General features: G+C 35.5%; 1 protein-coding gene across 1 annotated transcript in view; it reads left to right on the top strand.

Annotated features, from left to right (window-relative positions):
* The window catches only part of LOC137391329 (sodium leak channel NALCN-like), a 74,143-nt gene extending 54,459 nt beyond the window's left edge, over positions 1–19,684 (top strand). Inside the window, exons 27-36 of the mRNA XM_068077768.1 lie at positions 310–459; positions 1,395–1,541; positions 2,001–2,234; positions 3,893–4,041; positions 5,237–5,460; positions 7,645–7,809; positions 12,256–12,376; positions 12,820–12,970; positions 13,811–13,990; positions 18,697–19,684. Coding sequence (XP_067933869.1) covers positions 310–459; positions 1,395–1,541; positions 2,001–2,234; positions 3,893–4,041; positions 5,237–5,460; positions 7,645–7,809; positions 12,256–12,376; positions 12,820–12,970; positions 13,811–13,990; positions 18,697–18,864 — 1,689 coding nt within the window. The 3' untranslated portion in view covers positions 18,865–19,684. The remainder of the gene's footprint in view (positions 1–309; positions 460–1,394; positions 1,542–2,000; positions 2,235–3,892; positions 4,042–5,236; positions 5,461–7,644; positions 7,810–12,255; positions 12,377–12,819; positions 12,971–13,810; positions 13,991–18,696) is intronic.
* Positions 19,685–20,524: the final 840 nt, after the last annotated feature.

Below are 20,524 nucleotides of genomic sequence, written 5' to 3' on the forward strand. Positions count from 1 at the left end.
CTGTTTTAAAACTCAGGATATTAAAATTTAGCTTGAGTATATATTACCAATTTTATGGGTGCAAATGCAGTTTACTTGGAGTTGCATTATTGTATAATAAAGAATTCAGTTTTTGGCAAATCTAAGCCAATCGGGTGCAAATAAGGTGGAAAAGGTGCAAATAAAAATGCACTTGATTTTATTGTGCTCACACTGCATAGATCTATACCATTCAATTTTTGATTTGCTTATTTTATTTTAAGCTTGTTTAATTTAGGCTAATTTCATGTTGGAGAGTAAGCCCTTGACTCGCATCTTGATTGATTGTAGGGCACAGCACTACTGACGGTAGACCAGCGTCGCTGGCTGGACCTTAAAGGACGGGTGAATCTCACTCAACCTTTGCATGTACCTCCTAAGCCTGAACACAACAAAATAAGAGCCTTTATGTTTGATGTCACACAACACCGATTCTTCAAGGTATTCTTTGCTCTGACCATTCGTACTTTTAACTCGGCACTCAAAACATCTACATATTTTGGAGTTCTATAGCTCTGTTGCTGGTCAGGCACTTTGTCTATATCAGGGGTTCCCAACCAGGGAAGATTTCCCCATAGGGAGGAATTTTGAATAAACAAGGGGGAGCTGAGAGGTGTCTGATTGGTTAAATTTTTACTTTATGTCCCGCAGTGCCGTTTGGGTTTCATCATTTCACATTTTAGTTTTATCTATAACACTAGTTGCTAATAATGAGCTGCTAGTCAGAACCCAGTTATATGTGAACACATTCATCCAAATTCTGATTGGATAGTAAATTAACCTAGTCATAAACCAATTCACCGCCATGCCGAAAGTCATGTATTGTTGTGTTGTATGCGTGCTGTATAAAAATTAATAATATGTTGTTAAATGTTTAGATATGTACAATAAAATGGGATTGTAATTTGTATCGGTTATTTTTAGTCATGTGCGTTAAGAGTGCGTGGGGAATCAAATTTATGAAAAGGATTAAGGGGGCACTGAATGAAATAGGTTGGGAACCTCTGGTCTATATGGTTATCAGAAGCTGTCAAACAATTTGTTTAGCAGCTCTTCGTGTTTTTCTAGTTTTTTCCAAGTATTGTGAAAGGTACAAAATTGTTACTTTTTAGTGCTTGCGTGAGGTAAGTACTACATTGAAAGAAATTGTGTAGCCCTCACCCAAAATGCTGTAGTAATAGTAAGAAGTAATGATTATTGCTCCTTTGATGTTTGTCAGCAAGCAACTAAACTAAAGCAAACATTTGTCTGATGGCCTAGTAGCTTGAGGTTTCGTCTGCGCATTGGTACTTCTATGGATTGTTACACCATGGAAGTAGTTTTTTCTCATATCAACTAACCTCTTTGTTTTTGTCATCAGTATTACATTCATGTAGAGGACGGTGGCTGTCATGGTTGCACTCAATGCGTGTCTCTTAGTTGTCCCTTGGCACACAAACATCCCGACTGGAGAACCGCTGCCTCCCACCACTGCCCCCATGCAATATGTTGCTGTAGGATTTGTCTTCCTTTTTCTCATTGAGGTAATTTATTAGATATGTACATACGCATAGAAACTTATAGGTAGATACCATAAGATGAAGGTGTTTTAATGTTTTTGCATGTTAATTGTTGTAAACTTTGATTGGACAGTGTTCCAGGCAAAGCTCCAGTAAAATGCAACTTTAAAAATTTGTCTGATAAAAAGTAAGCAATAAAAACATTATTTGAGAATTGTAATGCAGTCTGTTATAATTGATGTAAAGTTATTTACGTCGTAGCTCTGACAGTAAAATCTATAACATCTTTATGGCATCTTGTTCTTCATGAGCAACGTCATTGTTGTCCTCGTCTCAACTCATCGCTGCGAAGTTTTAGTTGTTATCTCAAATCATGTTATAAAAGTCTTTCCCTAAAAACTCTGCCTGCTGTTCATTAGAAACCAGATTAAGAACTTATTCGTAATACACATTTGTAATCTTACACTCTTTTTCTGTTACTAGGTTACAATGAAGCTGATAGCCTTGAGTCCCAAAGGGTACTGGTACAGTAGGAGGAACCGTATTGACCTCCTCATCACTGCTGCAGGAGTGATATGGGCTGTTCTTCATTTTTCTCTCCAAAAGCCAGAACCATCAAGTCCAGACTACTCAAAGCTACAGTCAAACAGGGAGGGTGTTGATACTGTTGGCTACATTGTAATCATTCTCCGTTTCATCACCATTACTGGAAAACATGTGAGTTTGGCACCAGAATAGAATAGTAGTTTTATCACAGCAAAATAATTTCTCATCATGATCATTGCCAGTGCATAGAGTCTACGATGACAGCTCAACTGGTTGTAGCCTTCAGATTACACCTCTCCAGGTTGACCTATTCCGATCAGTTTGTTGCCAAAATTCCAGACGTATGTCCCACCCTCTTAATTTCCTTTTTCATCTATATAACGTACTAGCAGTAAGTGCGGTGATGCCTGAGATTTATTTTCAATATGGTAGCCTGCAGGTGGTTGTTTAAGAGGCTGGTTCTTAGGCACCATATGGAATTTTGAAACTGAATATTTTTAACAAACTGGTGGAATGCACAGCGCATTGGCGTGTGAAGGTCGAATGAAATCGACTTAAAAATGTGGAAATGCATTACATTTATGCAGACTAACAGACGCGCTCACACATACACACCTTGAACATCCCACACAGCATATTCACTACACTCACGCATGTATGCATGTACGCATGCGCGCGCGCACACACACGCACACAATGATAAACTATGATTTATTAATATAGATGCTGCTAAAAGAGAATTTTCTAGAAACCTTTAAACTTAGCAGATATTTTGGTATTTCACTAGAATTAGAAATGTTGCTCTGATATTACTAATTGTTCTTCACTCTGTATTTAAAGGGTTTTCTTAGCCCTACACTAGAAGCTCCTATAACGTAAATCTCTTATAATGTAAATTCCACTTAACCTAAAAAAATTATGTAGTTTTTACTTTGTATTTTGTAAGTAATTCTACATAATGTAAAGGGTCAAGTCGGTGCAAGCTCTCAAATTCAATTTGCATATCAAGGGTCTCATAATTAGCCTTAAAATATTATATAAAATATACATACGTGTGTATGTGTGTGTATATATATATATATATATTTCTCAAAGTTGGTCGTCTGTCATATATGTCCAGCTATAGCAATTTTGGAATATAGAATTTGTAACGCAGAAGATTTGATCTCAGAACCTCCCATTCGGCAGTCAGACGCTCTGCCAATTTAGCCACACAAGCTTGATAGATTCGTTAGGGCGATATCTGTTGCTATATGGGAGCAAATACGCTACGCTTTCGGTCATGATGCAAAGTCATGAGAAGCCGTAGCTCTTATCAGTAAGCTTACACAAATTATCCATTGGCAATGTACCAGGCTAATAACAAGTGGCAAGCAACCCTCATTACCTCTCATTATCTCTTATTGTCTATAAGCTGATTTTTAATACCCTGGCAACGCTGGGTAGCACAACTAATTTACCCATATTGCTCGAGAGTTTTTTCCGGATCGCTCTAAAATCATTTGTTTATCATGCTAAGGTACATTTCATAATAACAGACAGTAGCACTCCTCCCCTAATGTAATTCCTTTATTATATGCATGCCCAAATGCATTTCATTAACTTATAGAATAGCGGTCCATTTGCGCCATTTGTCATAGTATGCCATTTTTTCTGACGATATTATATATTGTGGTGTCACTAATCTACCTACACTTAAGATGTAGCTCACAGCTGCTAGGTTTGTGTCGAAGAGTTGCTTTTCAATGATTGTGTTGCCTTGTTTTTTAATATGGTAGCTGGGTCCATATGGAGGAGTTATTTTCTCATGACTGTTGTGGTGCTTTTAGGCTACCCTCAAGATGCTGATGCTCACAGTAGCTGAGTCTATGTGGAAAAGTTGTTTTCTCATAATTGGAATGTTTCTTTTGATGCTGTTTTATGCATACTCTGGTGTACTCGTCTTTGGTATGGTGCGGTACGGTGAGAACCTCAACAGGTACGTTTACTCTGAAAACCACAGGTAGCATTTGATCAGCAATTTTTTATTGTATATTAGTTCACTAGTTCACTAGTTTGTCAGATCAAAACCTGAATTCTGGTATTTATGATGTGAAACGATTCATTTTTGTTTAGTGGCACATTAATCAACAAGAATGTTCGCTATAAAGCATGGATGGCAGCCAATCACTTTCCATTTTTCATTTCAGCCTTTTTCGTTTATTCACCAGTTTTGTACATAGTTAAGTCAACTTTTTATTCAAAAGTTTAAGCTCATAGCTAATGCTTGATGACGTTGTGGTTCTAGCATAGCTAGAACACACACGTGGAGAACTCGTAATCTGTCTTTTCACTAAAAGCTTCATGTCAATTAGAATAGGATTTAAATAAGGTGCTCATGAAAATTTGAAAGACTGCAGTAAAATGCAACATAATGAAGTGTCTGCTCTCTTTTTAAGGATGGTTTAAAGTTCTTTATAATATATTAATAGCTCATCTCTGAACAGCCTCATAAATTTGCTCAAAGAAGCATTTGTACAGTGCAGTGTTTTGTAAATTCTGCAGTTATATAGAAAATATCTGATTGATATGTTCACATGTCATCTTTATTTGTAGTTGGGATACAAGTTTGAATTTAACTGTTTTTACATGTTTTTATTTGGACACCTTGTTTTGTTACTGTTTAATACTTAAGGCTGGATCAATACCTCAGTGATACCACAATACCTCTGTGATGGTCGATGATAAAAATGTACTATCACAAACTATTATCAGCAAATACTCCTTGAGGTGGTGTTTTCTTTTTTTTCTAATTTTCATGAAGAAACCTCTTTGTTTTTGCTTGCTCAAAATTAATACTAGTCCCGCAGCAACTATCAGAAACGGAAATAAATCACGCTATCCGCGATTGCGAATTGCTATCGTCGAAATGTTTCACATTGTACAGGCTGTCGTTGATGCTCGGCCAAAATATTGAGAAATTTTGACAGCTGCAAACTTTCTCCATGTATCTGTGTTACTACGTTAATGCTATCAGTTTCCGGAGCACATAGTCGATGAGTGATGACCGAGAGGACAACCCCAACATACGGCGGTATAATGTGAACCAGGCTTTAGGTAATGTTATGAATTAGCCCTGCATTATCTGCTATGAAGGTGTATAGTTCTGACACTACTTCCTTTTATTATTCTAGGCATGCAAATTTCCGTACAGCTGGCAATGCCATTGGTCTGCTATTTCGTATTGTGACGGGTGAAGACTGGAATAAGATAATGCGTGATTGCATGATAACCAAGCCCAACTGCTATCCTGGAGATAATTATTGGGAGACGGACTGCGGACACGCGCCCCTCAGCTTCTTTTACTTTGGAACTTTTTATGTCATCATCACCTACATTATGCTCAACCTTCTCGTAGGTGAGTCACTTGCTGCAGCGTAATTAAACATACTAAAAAAAGTTGCAGCTCGCTTCAAGTTCCAGTAGTCAGTGCAACATATTTAAATAATATCAATCAGCGAATTCATGAACTCCTCACAGAACCTCGAAACTGACCAGTTTGTAAAACGTTGATTCAGACAAGCATTGCCTAAGCTCAACTGGCTGTAATAAAATATGACCATACAATGGCAAGAGTTGTCGGCTTTTTGCTAAAGTTACTTAAACGTTGACTTGCAACAAAATTCACATTACAGTTATTTGGTATCAAAAGATTCACCATGTCTTACTCTGTTGTGTTGTAGGTGCCAAATATGTGGAAATGTGATTACAAGCTCTTAAAAGCTCAAAAACGAAAAGCCGCCGTAAATTGGAATCTCTTTATTTCGATGACATAGCCATGAAATTTGGTTATTGTCTTGTCACGTGATGTTCTCACATGAATTGAAAGGCCAATAAAAAACTCAATATAAAACTTATCGTAGCACTAGTTTATGACAAATACTTCGGGTTTTACCGAAGACCCCGTATCAAATATAGATGCTCGCTACTTTACAGTTTTGTTTCGGTTTGGTCTAATTGACAAGTCGTAATCTGATCATGTGACCCAATTACTTCGCAAATAATTTCTGCAGCACTTTTTGATTATCACAGGTGACCAACAGGCTCGTCATGATTATCAGACAAAGATATGTACTCCTTCAAGCTAAGGCTTAAAAATTAAACAAATTTCTACGGTAAGTTATAGGACATCACTGCTAAAAGTGACAACATTACTATGACAATAAAATGGACGCGTAAGAACAATAGACATGGTTTTATTGAATGCGTGAAGTATATTTGTGAAAATATTTCGACGAATAAGGTTGCATGAAAGTGTAAACAGAAACTATCCCTCACAACTACGTCACATTTGAGCCGTTTTGGAAAGAGAATCCAAACTACAGCGGTCTCGTGTGGCTGCGATTTTCTGTTCGTTTTTGAGCTTTTAAAAGCTTGTAATCACATTTCCACGTATTTAGCACCTACAACACAACGGAGTTAGACATGGTGAATCTTTTCATATCAAATAACTGTAATGTGAATTTTGTTGCAAGTCAACCTTTAACTGAATAAAGCGTGTTTGAGTATATGAGCTATTAAAGATAAGTGACTATATATATACAGGGTGATTCATTACGCCCTTAGGCATTAAATGGATATTTACTAAAATAAAAATAAATAAATTAAAAAAAAAAATTTTTGGTTTTCCTTTTCCCTTATTGGCCTCCCTTTTTCTCACTAAAATGAAACAAGGAATTATTTTATCAAGTGAATTATCATCAATTTACTATGATGACGCTTGCGCTAGTCCACCTAATAAAACTCTAATTCTATTATAAAATGATAACTTGAATTGGTCCGAGCGAAAATGAGGAGCGACAGTACCTTTTCGGGTAGAATATGGTTTATTAAAAGAAATATAATTATTTATATCAAATAAATGATTATATCTCTGACTCATTATATTATGACTATATTGAAGCTCAGTTTTAAATAAACAGTTAATAAAATAAATCCATGATAATTATATTACCTGAGCCGTCAAATTATCTATTATTAAATATCTGACTCTCGTCAAAACTAAATGTAAAGAGGTAAGGACATCTCGCGCTGACAATAATTTCGAGTTATAGTCATTATTTCTCTATTCAATCAGTTTGAGTCAGTGAGTTTTAATTGCTTTGTCATCTTCTACAGCACTGCTAGACATATTTGAAATATGTTTCTCAGAACCAAAAGTATTAGTCTTTTTATTTGGAAGTTTTTAGTTTATAATGTCATATGATGTGTAGGGAATGCATCTGTTATCGTGTGACTGAGCAGAAGTAGTTTAAACAGACTACTATGTTTATCATGGATGTGCTATTGAGGACTAGTTGGTTATTAGTGAGACTCATGACTGAAAAAAAACATTCTGCATGGTTTCATTTCTGGTTTCTGTTTCATTATGTCGTAAATATCATCTTGTGTTATGCAATCCGTTGCATGGATTATATCTAAGAACCCAATTATGATTTATTCACTAGTGATTATTGACAGAAGTTTATTTGTTAAAGTTCATTTTGCTGCTTGACTGATTCCAGAACTAAAACATACATTGTTTGCTTTCTCTATCCACTAGCTATCATCATGGAGAACTTTTCTCTTTTTTACTCTAATGAGGAGGATGCATTGCTGAGCTATAATGACATCAGAATGTACCAGAACACGTGGAATGATGTGGACCTTGCCAGAAAGGGCTCCATACCAAACAGTAAGGTCCCTGACCTCCTTCAACAACTCACTGGTGAGGACTAGTCATTGCTCAGTACTGGCAAACAAGAGCTGTTTTAGGTTCCAACGTTTCTATTGTTTGACTAAAGGTGTCTGTTCGTATACTAGGGGGTTAGGAGAGATCATGGTATGGTACTTACCATAAAACCTTAATTTGGATGCCATAACGCTCTATTTTTCAACCATTCCCCTAATAATAGAGGCACTATATTAGAGGTGACATTCAAATATAGGGTGGCATTGTATTTTTCAAACGTTTGGTCAAAATTTTGAGAAGATAAATTTAACCCTTTCACTGGTGAAATGAATGTTGCTTATATTTTGCACTCTCCTTTAAGTGGCGCTACATTTACCCTTTTGGATGCAAGAAATTTGCTAACTTACCTCCGACTTGTTGTAGATCTCTAAATAAATATGCCCAGGGAAGCTGATACGTGTCTCTACCAGTTAATATCTATTGCTTGCAATTAACCTATGATGATCTGTTAGCCTGAGTTGCAATTTTTTGGAGCCGTCAAGTATTTTATTTCATTCTAAATCTGAAGGCATATTTTCATTTTATAACTGTATTTAACAAGATTGCATAAAAGCTCATTGCACTCATCAATATGTTTGCTACAGTTTGCAGCCAAAACTGTTTTTTCATGTGCAATAGAAGAGAAGTTACAAGCGTTGATTCATTGCAAGCCAAGTTCAGATTACCGCAATGATGCTATCAAATAGTCTGTTATGCTTTTTAAAAATCTGCAAATTTATAAGCTACAGCATATAATAATAATCTACTAAATGCTACAATTATATATTCAAAAACAAGTGTCATAAACAAACCATATGTATAATACATCCAGAAACAAAAATGAGCATTTTTAAAACAAAAATATTAGTATCATTTGCTTGGCCAGTTGCGTTCTGATTATTGCTTTCCTTTGGAATCATTTCATATTCTTCTGGCTGATCAATACCTTTCACAGTGTCTTCTGACCTAAACTCCTTTTCTGCACAGCTGAACTAGTCTATATTTTAGCGTCCAAATAGTTTTTAGCGGAGCAAAACTTTACGCGATGCAAGTTAAAATATACACTTTTTGCGCAAACGGAAAACGTTGCCCGAGACAGTTGGAAAACGGACTTCTATATGAACAGAAACTATGAATGAATTAATTGTTATTGATGTATTTGATTCATTATTTGTATGGTTTTGTGGACACTTTTTTTCTGGTCATTTGATATTATGAGTTCGTGGAGACCAAAAATGTCAAATAGTGGCGTTCAAATAGAAGTGGCATTTAAATTGAAGTGGGCTCAAATGGGGGTGGCGTTCAAATAGAGGTGGCGTTCAAATAAAGATGCCATTCAAATATAGGTTTTACGATATCTAACTTTACAGTAGACACTTCTATAATGTAAACCTCCTGTCACGTAAAAATTTTATGTAAAGTTTTGCTTTGCATTACGCAAAAAATTACATATTACGTAAAGTGTCAAATTGGTACAGGTTCTCAAATTCATTTTGAATAATGAGATTCCAATACTTAGCCCTAGAAGTATAGGTTTTTCTCCTGCCACTCTTGAGAGAGCAAACCACATATCTCTATTATATTTTTTACTTTATTTTATTCATATAAATTATTTTTCTTTGCAGTATAGACTGTGCTGTGGAGAAAAAAAGCGAAAAAGTTTGATTTAAATCTACATTGAAGGTGGTCGCTCTCCTTAACTCGATGTAAAATTATCATAATCAGTTATGGACATTTGTCGATATGAACCAATAATAATACCAAAGTTACCGTACAGTCATGAAATTAAGTTAAGTTTGTTTGTTCATTTTAAGTTTGGGAAGATTTTGAAACGGATTAAGCTATTTATATGGATTTAATGCTCCATGTAATGTAAAATTCCTATAAAGTTGACTTTTTCAGGACAGATTATTTACAGTGTAGCGGTGTCGACTACCTTTTATTGTTTACAAAAAAAATCTCGTGAACAGAAGAAACTTACTAGTTGCATACTTTTGATAATTGACAGCAGTCTAGCTTTTTTTAGGGCTAGTAATTCACCACTGTCATACAACAAATAGCAAACTGATTTGCTTATTTCATCAACAATCTTCTATTTATTAATAATACTTTGCTATATGAGCTAACTACTCTAGCTAGCTAGCTAACTACTAGCTAGCTAACTAACTACTCTCAATGACTTGTGACAGACTTGAAATGTGTGTTAAACTGGCAGACTAATCCACCTGCAATAAGATTCTCCAAAATTAGAAATTTGGAAACATTTTTTATAAGATTTTAATAACTTTAGAACTCTATCTAATAATTTTGCTGACTTGTTAATGGTTCTCACCTAATTCCTTCGTATTTCTAATGTTAGCAAGTATCTTCCATTATTATGAGTGCTGTAGAAGATTTACAGGTCTAAAATAAATTTAGGGAATTTTGGTATTTTATATTAAGTAATAGTATAACCGTAATGTGTAGTTATCTATTACTAGCAGGTTCTATGAAATACTGCATGCCTTGCAAACATCTTACCAGCTGCAATTAGATATTGACACTGCATTCCCAATTTTAAGCTTCCAAGATTGGAACTCCTTTTTCAAAACTTGAATTTTACAAATACTGCTTTTGTTACTATTGTGTCAAATTTTTTAAATCTTGGAATAATGTTTTTACATTGTTTTCTTTGCTTCACACCAAACTATCTGGCATTGACCAATAAGTTTGTCTAGTTATGTGTTTCCATTTGGGCATTGCACATCATCCAAATATATGCTTACATCAACCGATTGTTAGACAAGTATTTGACTGTAAGCTCAACCCCGCTTCCTCATATCCCTTCTTTGTATTGTGTAGACAACACACCAAGTTTATTGACATTGATGCTCGACGCTGCTACATCACGTTGGACATTCGGTAATGCGTAGAGCTGCCCAGTCCATGTCTATGTTTGCCGTGTTGTCAGATTGTAACAGTCATATAGTAGGTCACCTGCTATACATGTAGCTGTGGCAAGAATTACTATGATAGATCTATGTGTAGACTTGTTTTTGTTTTCCTACTCGTTACCGTTTTTGCATGAAGAATTGTTCTGGTGAGTGCCACATATAATTTCTTCATTGTAACCCGCAGAATACAGGTTGAGGGTTTTAGTAAATATACATACCGGTATTGAGATTTGATCCAGCCGGGGCTGAAGGAGGCATATGTGGTAGTGGGAGCAGAAATATGAAAGTTGAATAAACTCCATACATATAATCTTGAAACTTAGTAGTTTTTGTAAACTGTTTGATTTTTATCTGGTGCTTTGATGAAACACCCAAGCGATGTTTCTTTATTTATATATTATTTATGCATTGAGGTCAATAGGTTTGGGCTTGCCGTGTTTTGTGGTAAAGGAGTTTTTAAAAAATTCGGATGTTTATCTCAGTATTGTCGCGATTCTTTCAGTACGTTTAAATTTTTATTTGAAGCCTTCCGAGTCTCGGCACTTTTTCAAAAATAATCTATCAATTTACCAAAATCTATCCTTTGGATTTGTCTTCCCTATGAGTCACTATTTTGTACAAACTTGCGTACATTAGGTCAGCAAGACTGGCTCATTTTATTTGCTGAAATCATATCTTATGTCATGAGGACTTTTAGGAGCCCAGGCTTTATCCTAGCTCTCAAAGGCTACATGGTTTGTGCCTACTTTTGATGTGCCGAACTCTTCCACTCTTAGCAGATTATACCAGACCTCTAGTACTCTTTGGTGCCCACCCAATGCGCGCTAAATGTTTTTTAGTGTAATTTAAATCTCAGGAAGTGGCACGACAGTTAACATGCGCGGTAATTAGAATCATTAATACCAATTACAATCATAAAACAGTTGAAATATGCATAATACTTTTTTCATAATATCATAATATTAATGTCATAGTAAATTACTAATATACTAATTAGTTTGCTTTTGTCAAATAATAATGACACATTGAGACTAACTAGCTGCTATAACTATGTTGAAGAGTGAACAATATTATTTGAGATGTTTGTTCTAAGTATTTACACACTAATAGGCTGACCAAGTTTAACAGGCTAAACAGCTATATATCTATGCAATTGTAGTTCAAATACTGTTGGTTTATGGAATAGTCTCTGCTGTGTTACAAGACCTGAAGCAATGATAGCCAAATAATATTGGCTATGTTCTACTGTAAAAGTAATGCAGCAATTACATATCCACAGTGTGATCAAACAGCTTACTCTCATCAGAGAAGAAGCGACTAATTTTAAAAAACCCACAAACCCACCAGCCCCGACTTCTGCATTCTAACCGTTAATGAAATTGACATTTTCTAGCCATCATGCTCGTAGCACGTCACAAGAAACTATATGATAACTTGTAATATTGAACTAAAGTAGAGTGAATTCCTGTATATAAGGACAGCCGAGTTCAAATGCTCCACTGATTAACAGGCAGACTAAAGATGGACATCAGATCAGTACCAACAAAGATGCTCTTTAAGTATCTCTGCTATGAGATTCAGTATCTGCATGGTGGAGAGTCGGGAGAAGCCACTTTCCATGATGTGCTCCTGTAAGTATTTCACTTTTATCTCCTGCTCTGCCTTTACAGTTTGAGCGGGCTTAAAGAAAGGGCAAGGTTGTTTCAATTCAACCCTTCAACTCTGTTTATGGCAACTAATCTCTATGTCTATGCCTATGTTTAGTTGTTACTAACGACTCTCTATGTTTATGTGTAGTCAATAATAACTACTCACTATGATTAGTCATTACTAACTACTCTCAATGACTATATGTAGCTGTTACTAACTACTATCTATGAATATGTGTAGTTGTTACTAACTACTCTCTGACTATGTGTAGTTATTACTAACTACTCTCTATGTCTTATTTGTAGTGCCTATTTTATGTGTCTTCACTTTACTTAAACTAGTATTCAATGTTGTTTCAACATAATTTTGGTGCATTTAAGTGCAGCTTCCAATAGCACGGCTAAAGCAATGCTGGCCATTTCAGGATGCTGTCCTACCGGTCAGTGGATATACGCAAGAGTCTCCAGTTGGAAGAGTTTCTTGTGAGGGAAGACCTTGAGATGACCATTGCAGAAGATGTCGCTAAAAAGCTTATTTCTGACTGGATGACGCGATGTGTGAAGCGCATGCGAATGGTAGGGTTGTGTGCAGTACACAAGTATTTCAGTTCATTGTGAGTGTTTGTAATTCACCTGGGCTATCTTTACTGACTTATTTGTATGTTATTCTATGCTGTTCAACCTCCATGTTCTGTTGTACCTTTTTGTGTTGAAATTCTTGCAATATTCACTATAGACAAAGTTTCATTTTCTGCCAACCATTTTATGATTCCTAGCAACTGGTATCTTGTGGAACGTCTACTTGCGATAGCTTTAGCATGAAGTCGGGCAATTATTTGACTCTATACCCAAGAGAATTTACAACCTTTTCAAACGTTCTCAAACCAGTACAGTTCACACGTAAAAGTGAATGTTCTCATGGTAAAACTTAAAAAAGTGTACAACATATAACAATAATAACAGCAAAACATAACTTTATAAATTACTTCTTTTTTTATTTATTTCCTACACCTCTTTTATATAGTTGATGGATTTAATTGCTACATGTATATAACCGTATATATGCGAACGGTATATATTTGTGTAGAGGCAACTGTACATAATCGTATTTATTTGTATATATTCATATATATTTGTTGTATGTATTAAGGAATCATCCTAGGTTTTTGAGCTATGTAAAGTACTTAAACAAATTTTGGGTTGTTCATTTGAGAATATCTGCTTTCACTCATGGTAGTTTTTATGTACGGTGTCTATCCTGTAAATAATCAAATTGATATGCAAGGTGTGTAGCTGTACAGGAAATTCAATGGCGAGCCAATGGAACCAATAGGTGGCATGCAAAATCACACTTTCGAACATTTTGTGAGGATTTCACATGTTTACCAGGCTATTCATAACTGATTCTAATTGTAGCATGGCCGGAGTGTGTCGAAGAGGTCAACGCAAGAGACATATTATATTGTGACTGAGGCTGATGAGCTGCCATTAGCTGACCCTGTGGCTATAGAAGTCACTCCGGATTCCGAGCATCTGCCCGGCCCATCAAAGAAGTCTGTGACAAGAAATGTCAGTGAACCAATCATCGGTCTTCAGGTTAGTTGAGAATATTGGTAGAGTTTAGTTCTGTGGAATACAGGCTTTATTAAATAATGACCGTCATATCTATATGAGATGATGGACTGATTAAGACTTGCACTGTCTGCTTGATTCTGGTAAATGAACATGATATGCTAGTCAGTGAAATTATTTGTGTACAGCAAATGAATTTTCTGAGTAACACATGACTGCATTTTTAATTCACGAGCAATTACGGTAACAGAAGGTTTTTGATATATCTGATAAATATCTGATATATCATTCATAACTATGACCAGACTGATACACTTGCACTAACTAGAGTACCTGCCATATTATAACTGTGACCAGACTGATACAGTTGGACTAACTAGACTACCTGATATATCATAACTGTGACCAGACTGATACAGTTAGACTAACTAGAGTACCTGATATATCATAACTGTGACCAGACTGATACAGTTGGACTAACTAGAGTACCTGATATATCATAACTGCGACCAGACTGATAGACTTGTACTAACTAGACTACCTGATATATCATAACTGTGACCAGACTGATACACTTGGACTAACTAGAGTACTTGATATATCATAACTGTGACCAGACTGATAGACGTGTACTAACTAGAGTACCTGATATATCATAACTGTGACCAGACTGATACACTTGTACTAACTAGAGTACCTAATATATCATAACTGTGACCAGAATGATACACTTGTACTAACTAGGGTACCTGATATATCATAACTGTGACCAGACTGATACACTTGTACTATCTAGGGTACCTGATATATCATAACTGTGACCAGACTGATACACTTGTACTAACTAGAGTACCTGATATATCATAACTGTGACCAGACTGATACAGTTGGACTAACTAGAGTACCTGATATATCATAACTGTGACCAGACTGATACACTTGTACTAACTAGAGTACCTGATATATCATAACTGTGACCAGACTGATACAGTTGTACTAACTAGAGTATTCGATATATCATAACTATGATCATATATTCTGGTTCTCTTTTAGTTTATCCACGCATTATTCTTTCAAATTTTGATGCTATGTTAAACAGTCACAGTTACTTTGTTTTATCTGCAGCAAATTTACAAATTTTAATCGTTTCAGCTCTCAATTGACCTTTTTTGTGATTTATTGCTAAACCCTTTTATGCTGTTGTCTTTGCACTCCCAATTCACTTACCCAAGTCACTTTTTATTCATCTGTTTTATGTATTCCACTTACAGAAAAGGGTAATGAGTTGTCTTCTGTCAGAGTGTCACTTATTATAGATTCCTTTTATTCTGTTATCTAATCAGCGCTGCCGATTTCAGTTGCCCTGCTAGTCAGTTCCTTTAGCTGAGCCTTCCTTCCTCAGGTTATCTTCTTAGCTTTGTCAAACTCTCTAAATCGGTAGTTTGTTCTTACGCCGTAGAGGTAGTAATGCATTCATTTGTCAGTAGCTCGTGTGACTGCTACTGTACTTTATATAGCATATATAAATACTAACAAAATCATCATTTTATTAATTTGGATAGTAGTTGTATAATAGCGTCAACTTTTAGAGTGTTTTAAGCATATACCCTTCCACCTAGCCGCATAAGAATCGTCGCTATAAGCTCATTGAGTGACCTTAAGCTTGATAACGACAAGTTCATAACCCTACAACTCATGCTTTACCTCTACGTTTGCAGAGCATGCTATGCTTTGTTATTTTTTACTTAGTGAAAAAATAATTTGCCTCTCAGCCTTGCTAGCCCTCAGACAGCCTGCTAGCCCAGCTCTGGTTCCTTAATGGTGCAAGGCAGCTAGCACTATTATTTTATGGCTAATTATAACCAGCACCCTCAGATGTAATACACACAGGCTATCAATGCAACCTCTATTAGGCTAACAAAAGAACCCCAAGTTCACTGCTAAAGAGAAATACAGAGTTGAGTGTATGAAATCTTTAGTAAGTACTAGTAGGAGTGTGGTATACTCCACTAGTAGGGCTTTTCTTATTACAGCAAGGGCGAGCATTGTAGGAGCAAATTCTTCGAACTTGTTCCAGTATTAGTATAGCCTAGGACACTTATGTATTCTCCTCATCTAACTTTCGCGTTTTCGCAGAGTCATCCTCTCGCGAAAATTTCATGAGCAAACTAAACTATCATAACGAACGAGCGAGCACGCGAACTTAAATAGCTTTGTTCATTGATAGTCCAAGAAACAAATGGCAGCAAGCGATCAAATTGCATTATCGATCTCGCCCGCACAATTCTACCTACGGTTCGCAATTACAAACTAGTTCCAAATTGAAAAATTTTTCTTACCAGTGAACTGGACCTGAGGAATCTAATTATGTTTGTTTCACTGCATTTATTTTCACATCACTATATTTTCGCACTCATCAAAGCTGCGAAATTAAGTTGCAGCGAAGTTTTACTCTGTATGCTACTCATGAAACTAAATACTAGCGAAATATAAGTGCCCTAGGGTAACCTTGATTCAAAAGCAAGGTTGCACAAAAGTTCTCGCGTTTGGTCTTCCTGACTGTAACAATCCCCCATGTCAAAGTACCAATTCATTCCTGATTCATTACATAACATAGGAATATGTGTATGCTTGAAGGCTGCCACTCGAAACTTAATCATGGTAATCAGTTGCTGCATGGTGACATTAGAAATTAATGTACAAAATGGTACAAGTTTGTTTTCTAGAAATAAATTCCAGTGTAAATTTACCTTGAAGTGTTTTCGAAAGGTTTATTTTGTCAGAATAATTCAATATAAATATCGACTGCCTCTAATATTTTTCCGAAGCGAATTATATAAGCCACCTTCCTTCATTCGACTTATATGACTTGAACCTGTCGATTTTTTAATGCTGTGTGATTGCTTTTTCAGCATTTTCTAGCGGATAGCTAATTTTTCATGTTTAATATTTTCTTTTTTGTCATTCTCAAGGGTGAAGCAAGTAGTAACATTTTATCAAGTGTTTTGCTGGCCTGAGAAAGGAAGCTTCGGTTACGTGGTTCAGCGCACCCCTGCCGTACATTGAAGGCAAAAGTACATTAGATAATTACTATTGCAAGGTTTCATTGACAAACTGGCTGCGGTTAATGCTGCCAATGACGCGGTGGTAAATGTCAATAGCTTTGCATATTTTAGCGCTCTTGCCGCTTCACCTTGATTGGTGTGCTGATTTTCAGAGAGTATGTTTTAATTTCTATTCTAAATCCATGCTAAAACCGAGTTATTTTAAAATATAAGGCAGCTCAAAATAAAAACTGTTTGGAAAAGTTTATAAAGAAGTGCATTATTGTGAGAGGTGCTCAACTTTCTTGTATATACGAGTTTTATATTGGAAATTGTTATGTATGTATGTATGTATAAATTGCAAGAAAAAAATATTTTGTTTGCAATTTTTGCTTTCAATGTGTTTTGTGAAGCGATCAGTGGCAAGGCGGAAGCTAGTTCTAGTATTTCGTAGTAACAACTCTTAATATGTTCACTTCCTAACTTCGACGACCTTTTTTAGCAGTTTTATGATTAGCCCTTTGGGGAATGTTATCCAGACAGCATTTAATCCCAGCCCTTTTGATAATATTGACAACACTAGATAGGATCTGGCCACATTCAGTCACTGACATGAGTCATGTGACTGAAAAGCAAGCTGTTTATGTAACCAAATGCACCAACACACTTTTCAAGATAGCATTAGTTCTATAATATCTGCATGAGTTAGTGTTAATCGATTTTATTCTTGATTCTTGCATGAGCACCCTCTTGCATTATACTTTCATCATACTTTCTCACATACTAAAATAGTCTCGTTCTCCCTTCCATACTCACCTCTGGTTGGTCAGCTTTCTATATGATCACACCACTCGCTATTGAAGCAACATACTGTACTAAGGATTCTGGTACCAAAGAATGCTGAAATTTGTCACCTTTTGTCCACAAAAGTATTTTCCGGTTCATTTATAAATTTTTTAAATAGTTTCTACTGATTATCCCAAGATATAGCCAATGACTAATGAATGAAGATCAGTTTGGATGATTAGTACCATACATGTATTGCTAGGGTTGTTTTTCGAGACTTTCTGTTTTATTTTTTATATATTTTATATATACTCTAATTAAGTTACAAATCTGAAATTATATTGTTCTGGGTAATATCGAACAGTTCCGTTATACGAGTACTTTGACTCTGGTATTAGTTAATATTATGTAGGAGAATGGTTAAATTCTCAAAAAATGTTTGATCAGGTCATTTTTCCCCACTTTTCTATCAAAAAGCATTTTAAATTGCCAAAGCTTATTACATTTCACTTTTTCAAATGCCCTAAGTTTTTCATATACCGAAATTTACTCAATTTACTCCCATTTGTCAACGATGATTTTAATTTTTTTTCCGCGGTCTTTTGCTGCTACAGACATGTTGTATTAAAGTATTATCTTGGTGTATTTCGAGTGCTTATCAGATTAGCTAAACCGGAGTGAATTATTTGCTATTTTATTATACTCACCAGGTTCTTAGAGTCCAGACCATGGCTCATTGATTGCATCAAACCATAAAATTTTGAAGTGACACTACACTGGTGTATGCAAGACACCAGTTTTTATTATCATATCATGTAAAAAATACCCATATCTGTTAGTTACTTACCTAGTGTAGGTGAAATCATACATGTCAAGAATACTTATAAGTATGGTCTGCAGGTGCCTCGTAAGGTGACTACCACACTCAGTGACTCCCAGGCTAAGGAAAGATTGAAGAAAAATAGCTTGTGCACCAGAACAGAGTTTAGTGAGGGTATGGATGAAACCGTCTCCACAGAGAAATCATCTAACGTGGATACATGGTGGGGTGAACAGTTCACTATGTAAGATCTCAGTTATTTGGCGACAAAGGTGCACTGAAATTGGACTGAATTTATTATTTTTACAGAGATAGAGCAAATGTAGTGAATTTATCTATTTATTTTTATTGTTGAAGCTGGACAATGATTAAACGTAGAATCTCTATATTTATTTGTATATCAGCATTTGAGCTTTTGAGTAGTCATGATTGTGTGACATTCTTGACAGAGTGCAGTGAGTATATTGAGTATATCTTGACTTGAGTATATTGACCAGAGTGTTGACTGACTACAATAGATGGTTATATTTGTATTTGCTTTAAAACGATTTGATCATATCACTCTACCATTCTTGAATCATTTTATCATATTTATATATATTTGTTGATCTTTATTTTCTTCTTACTTTATAGACCTGAAGCCTAGCTACTGGTTTTTAGAATAATAATATAAATTATTTATTGAGTATTTTAAAGATCATATTATAGAGTTCGCAGCAGACTAAGACGACTGCTGACTTACCTAATCTCTCTTCGCTTCTGTCAATATTAGTTTTTTTAGTAAATTAACAATCTTTAAATCAGATCATCATAGACTCAATTAGAACAACTAACTAGTCATCTTCTTGCTTTATTCTTCCTGTTTTCATAACATATTATTTTGCCATTATTGTATTAAATTATGTTTGCTAAATTAAATAAGTTGCACTTATCAATAAAACGCTGTATACATTTTCAGAATGTATGTACTGGGCAGGAAATAATATTTTAGGGCATCTTCATTCATTTAATTAACCTCATTACACAGATTTTACCATCAGGGTAAAATATTATCAGAATCACGTCTTCTTTAGCTTGTGCTCAGAGGTTTACCATTTGGTTGCATACACTAGCTCTTAGTTCCAGGTACAGCATGATCCGAGGCTCAGAAATCTTCTCTTTGTGCATTTTTTATTACCAATTGGCCTGTTCTTTGATAGATGATAACATTTTGACACATTCAGGCGTCTACTTTTAAATAAAATGAGAAAAAGATTGAACTGAACTTTGTTACAAATGATGACAGCTTATAGCAAGAGAGACACGTCTGTGTACCGATTTACCGAGATCTCCCATCTCCAATTTTAATCTCTGATATATCGTTTTTGCATAGCCAAAGACCTTTATGTATTTATCGAGAGTTTGTTTAACTGCTAGATAATAGTCTAACTTTCTGCTACAGTGTTTGACTACATCCTAACTTTGTAGCTTTTCTTAAGCCCGGTAACCATATTCGGTTCATCAAAAAGGTTACATAAAGCATATAAAAACGCTTCTACCCAACATCTAAAATAAGTTTGGGTTTTAGTATCATAGGCAGTTCTTTAACTAAAATAGAGGTGGCAATGGGATAGTTTTTAAGTAAAACGGGGGTCATATTTTGTGGCTCCTGTTAATCTCTGATACCATCCAAACTCAGTATCACTGCTGAGAGAGGAAGAGAGGAGGAGAGGGCTAGTCTAGTTGTAGGAAAAGGCAATTTACACTCGGGCCACAGTTTCACATCACATAAAGTGATTATGCTATTTTTGCAAATTTTCCTATTTACTTTCTAACAGCTCTCAAATCTTGGCATATGTATTTTATGAACATTTATTTTACATTATGTCGATGATCTTTATCTAAAACCTTTGCTTGCAGAAAAACATC

The sequence above is a fragment of the Watersipora subatra genome, chromosome 3 (genome assembly GCF_963576615.1).
Source record: "Watersipora subatra chromosome 3, tzWatSuba1.1, whole genome shotgun sequence".
Taxonomy (NCBI): Eukaryota; Metazoa; Bryozoa; class Gymnolaemata; order Cheilostomatida; family Watersiporidae; genus Watersipora; species Watersipora subatra.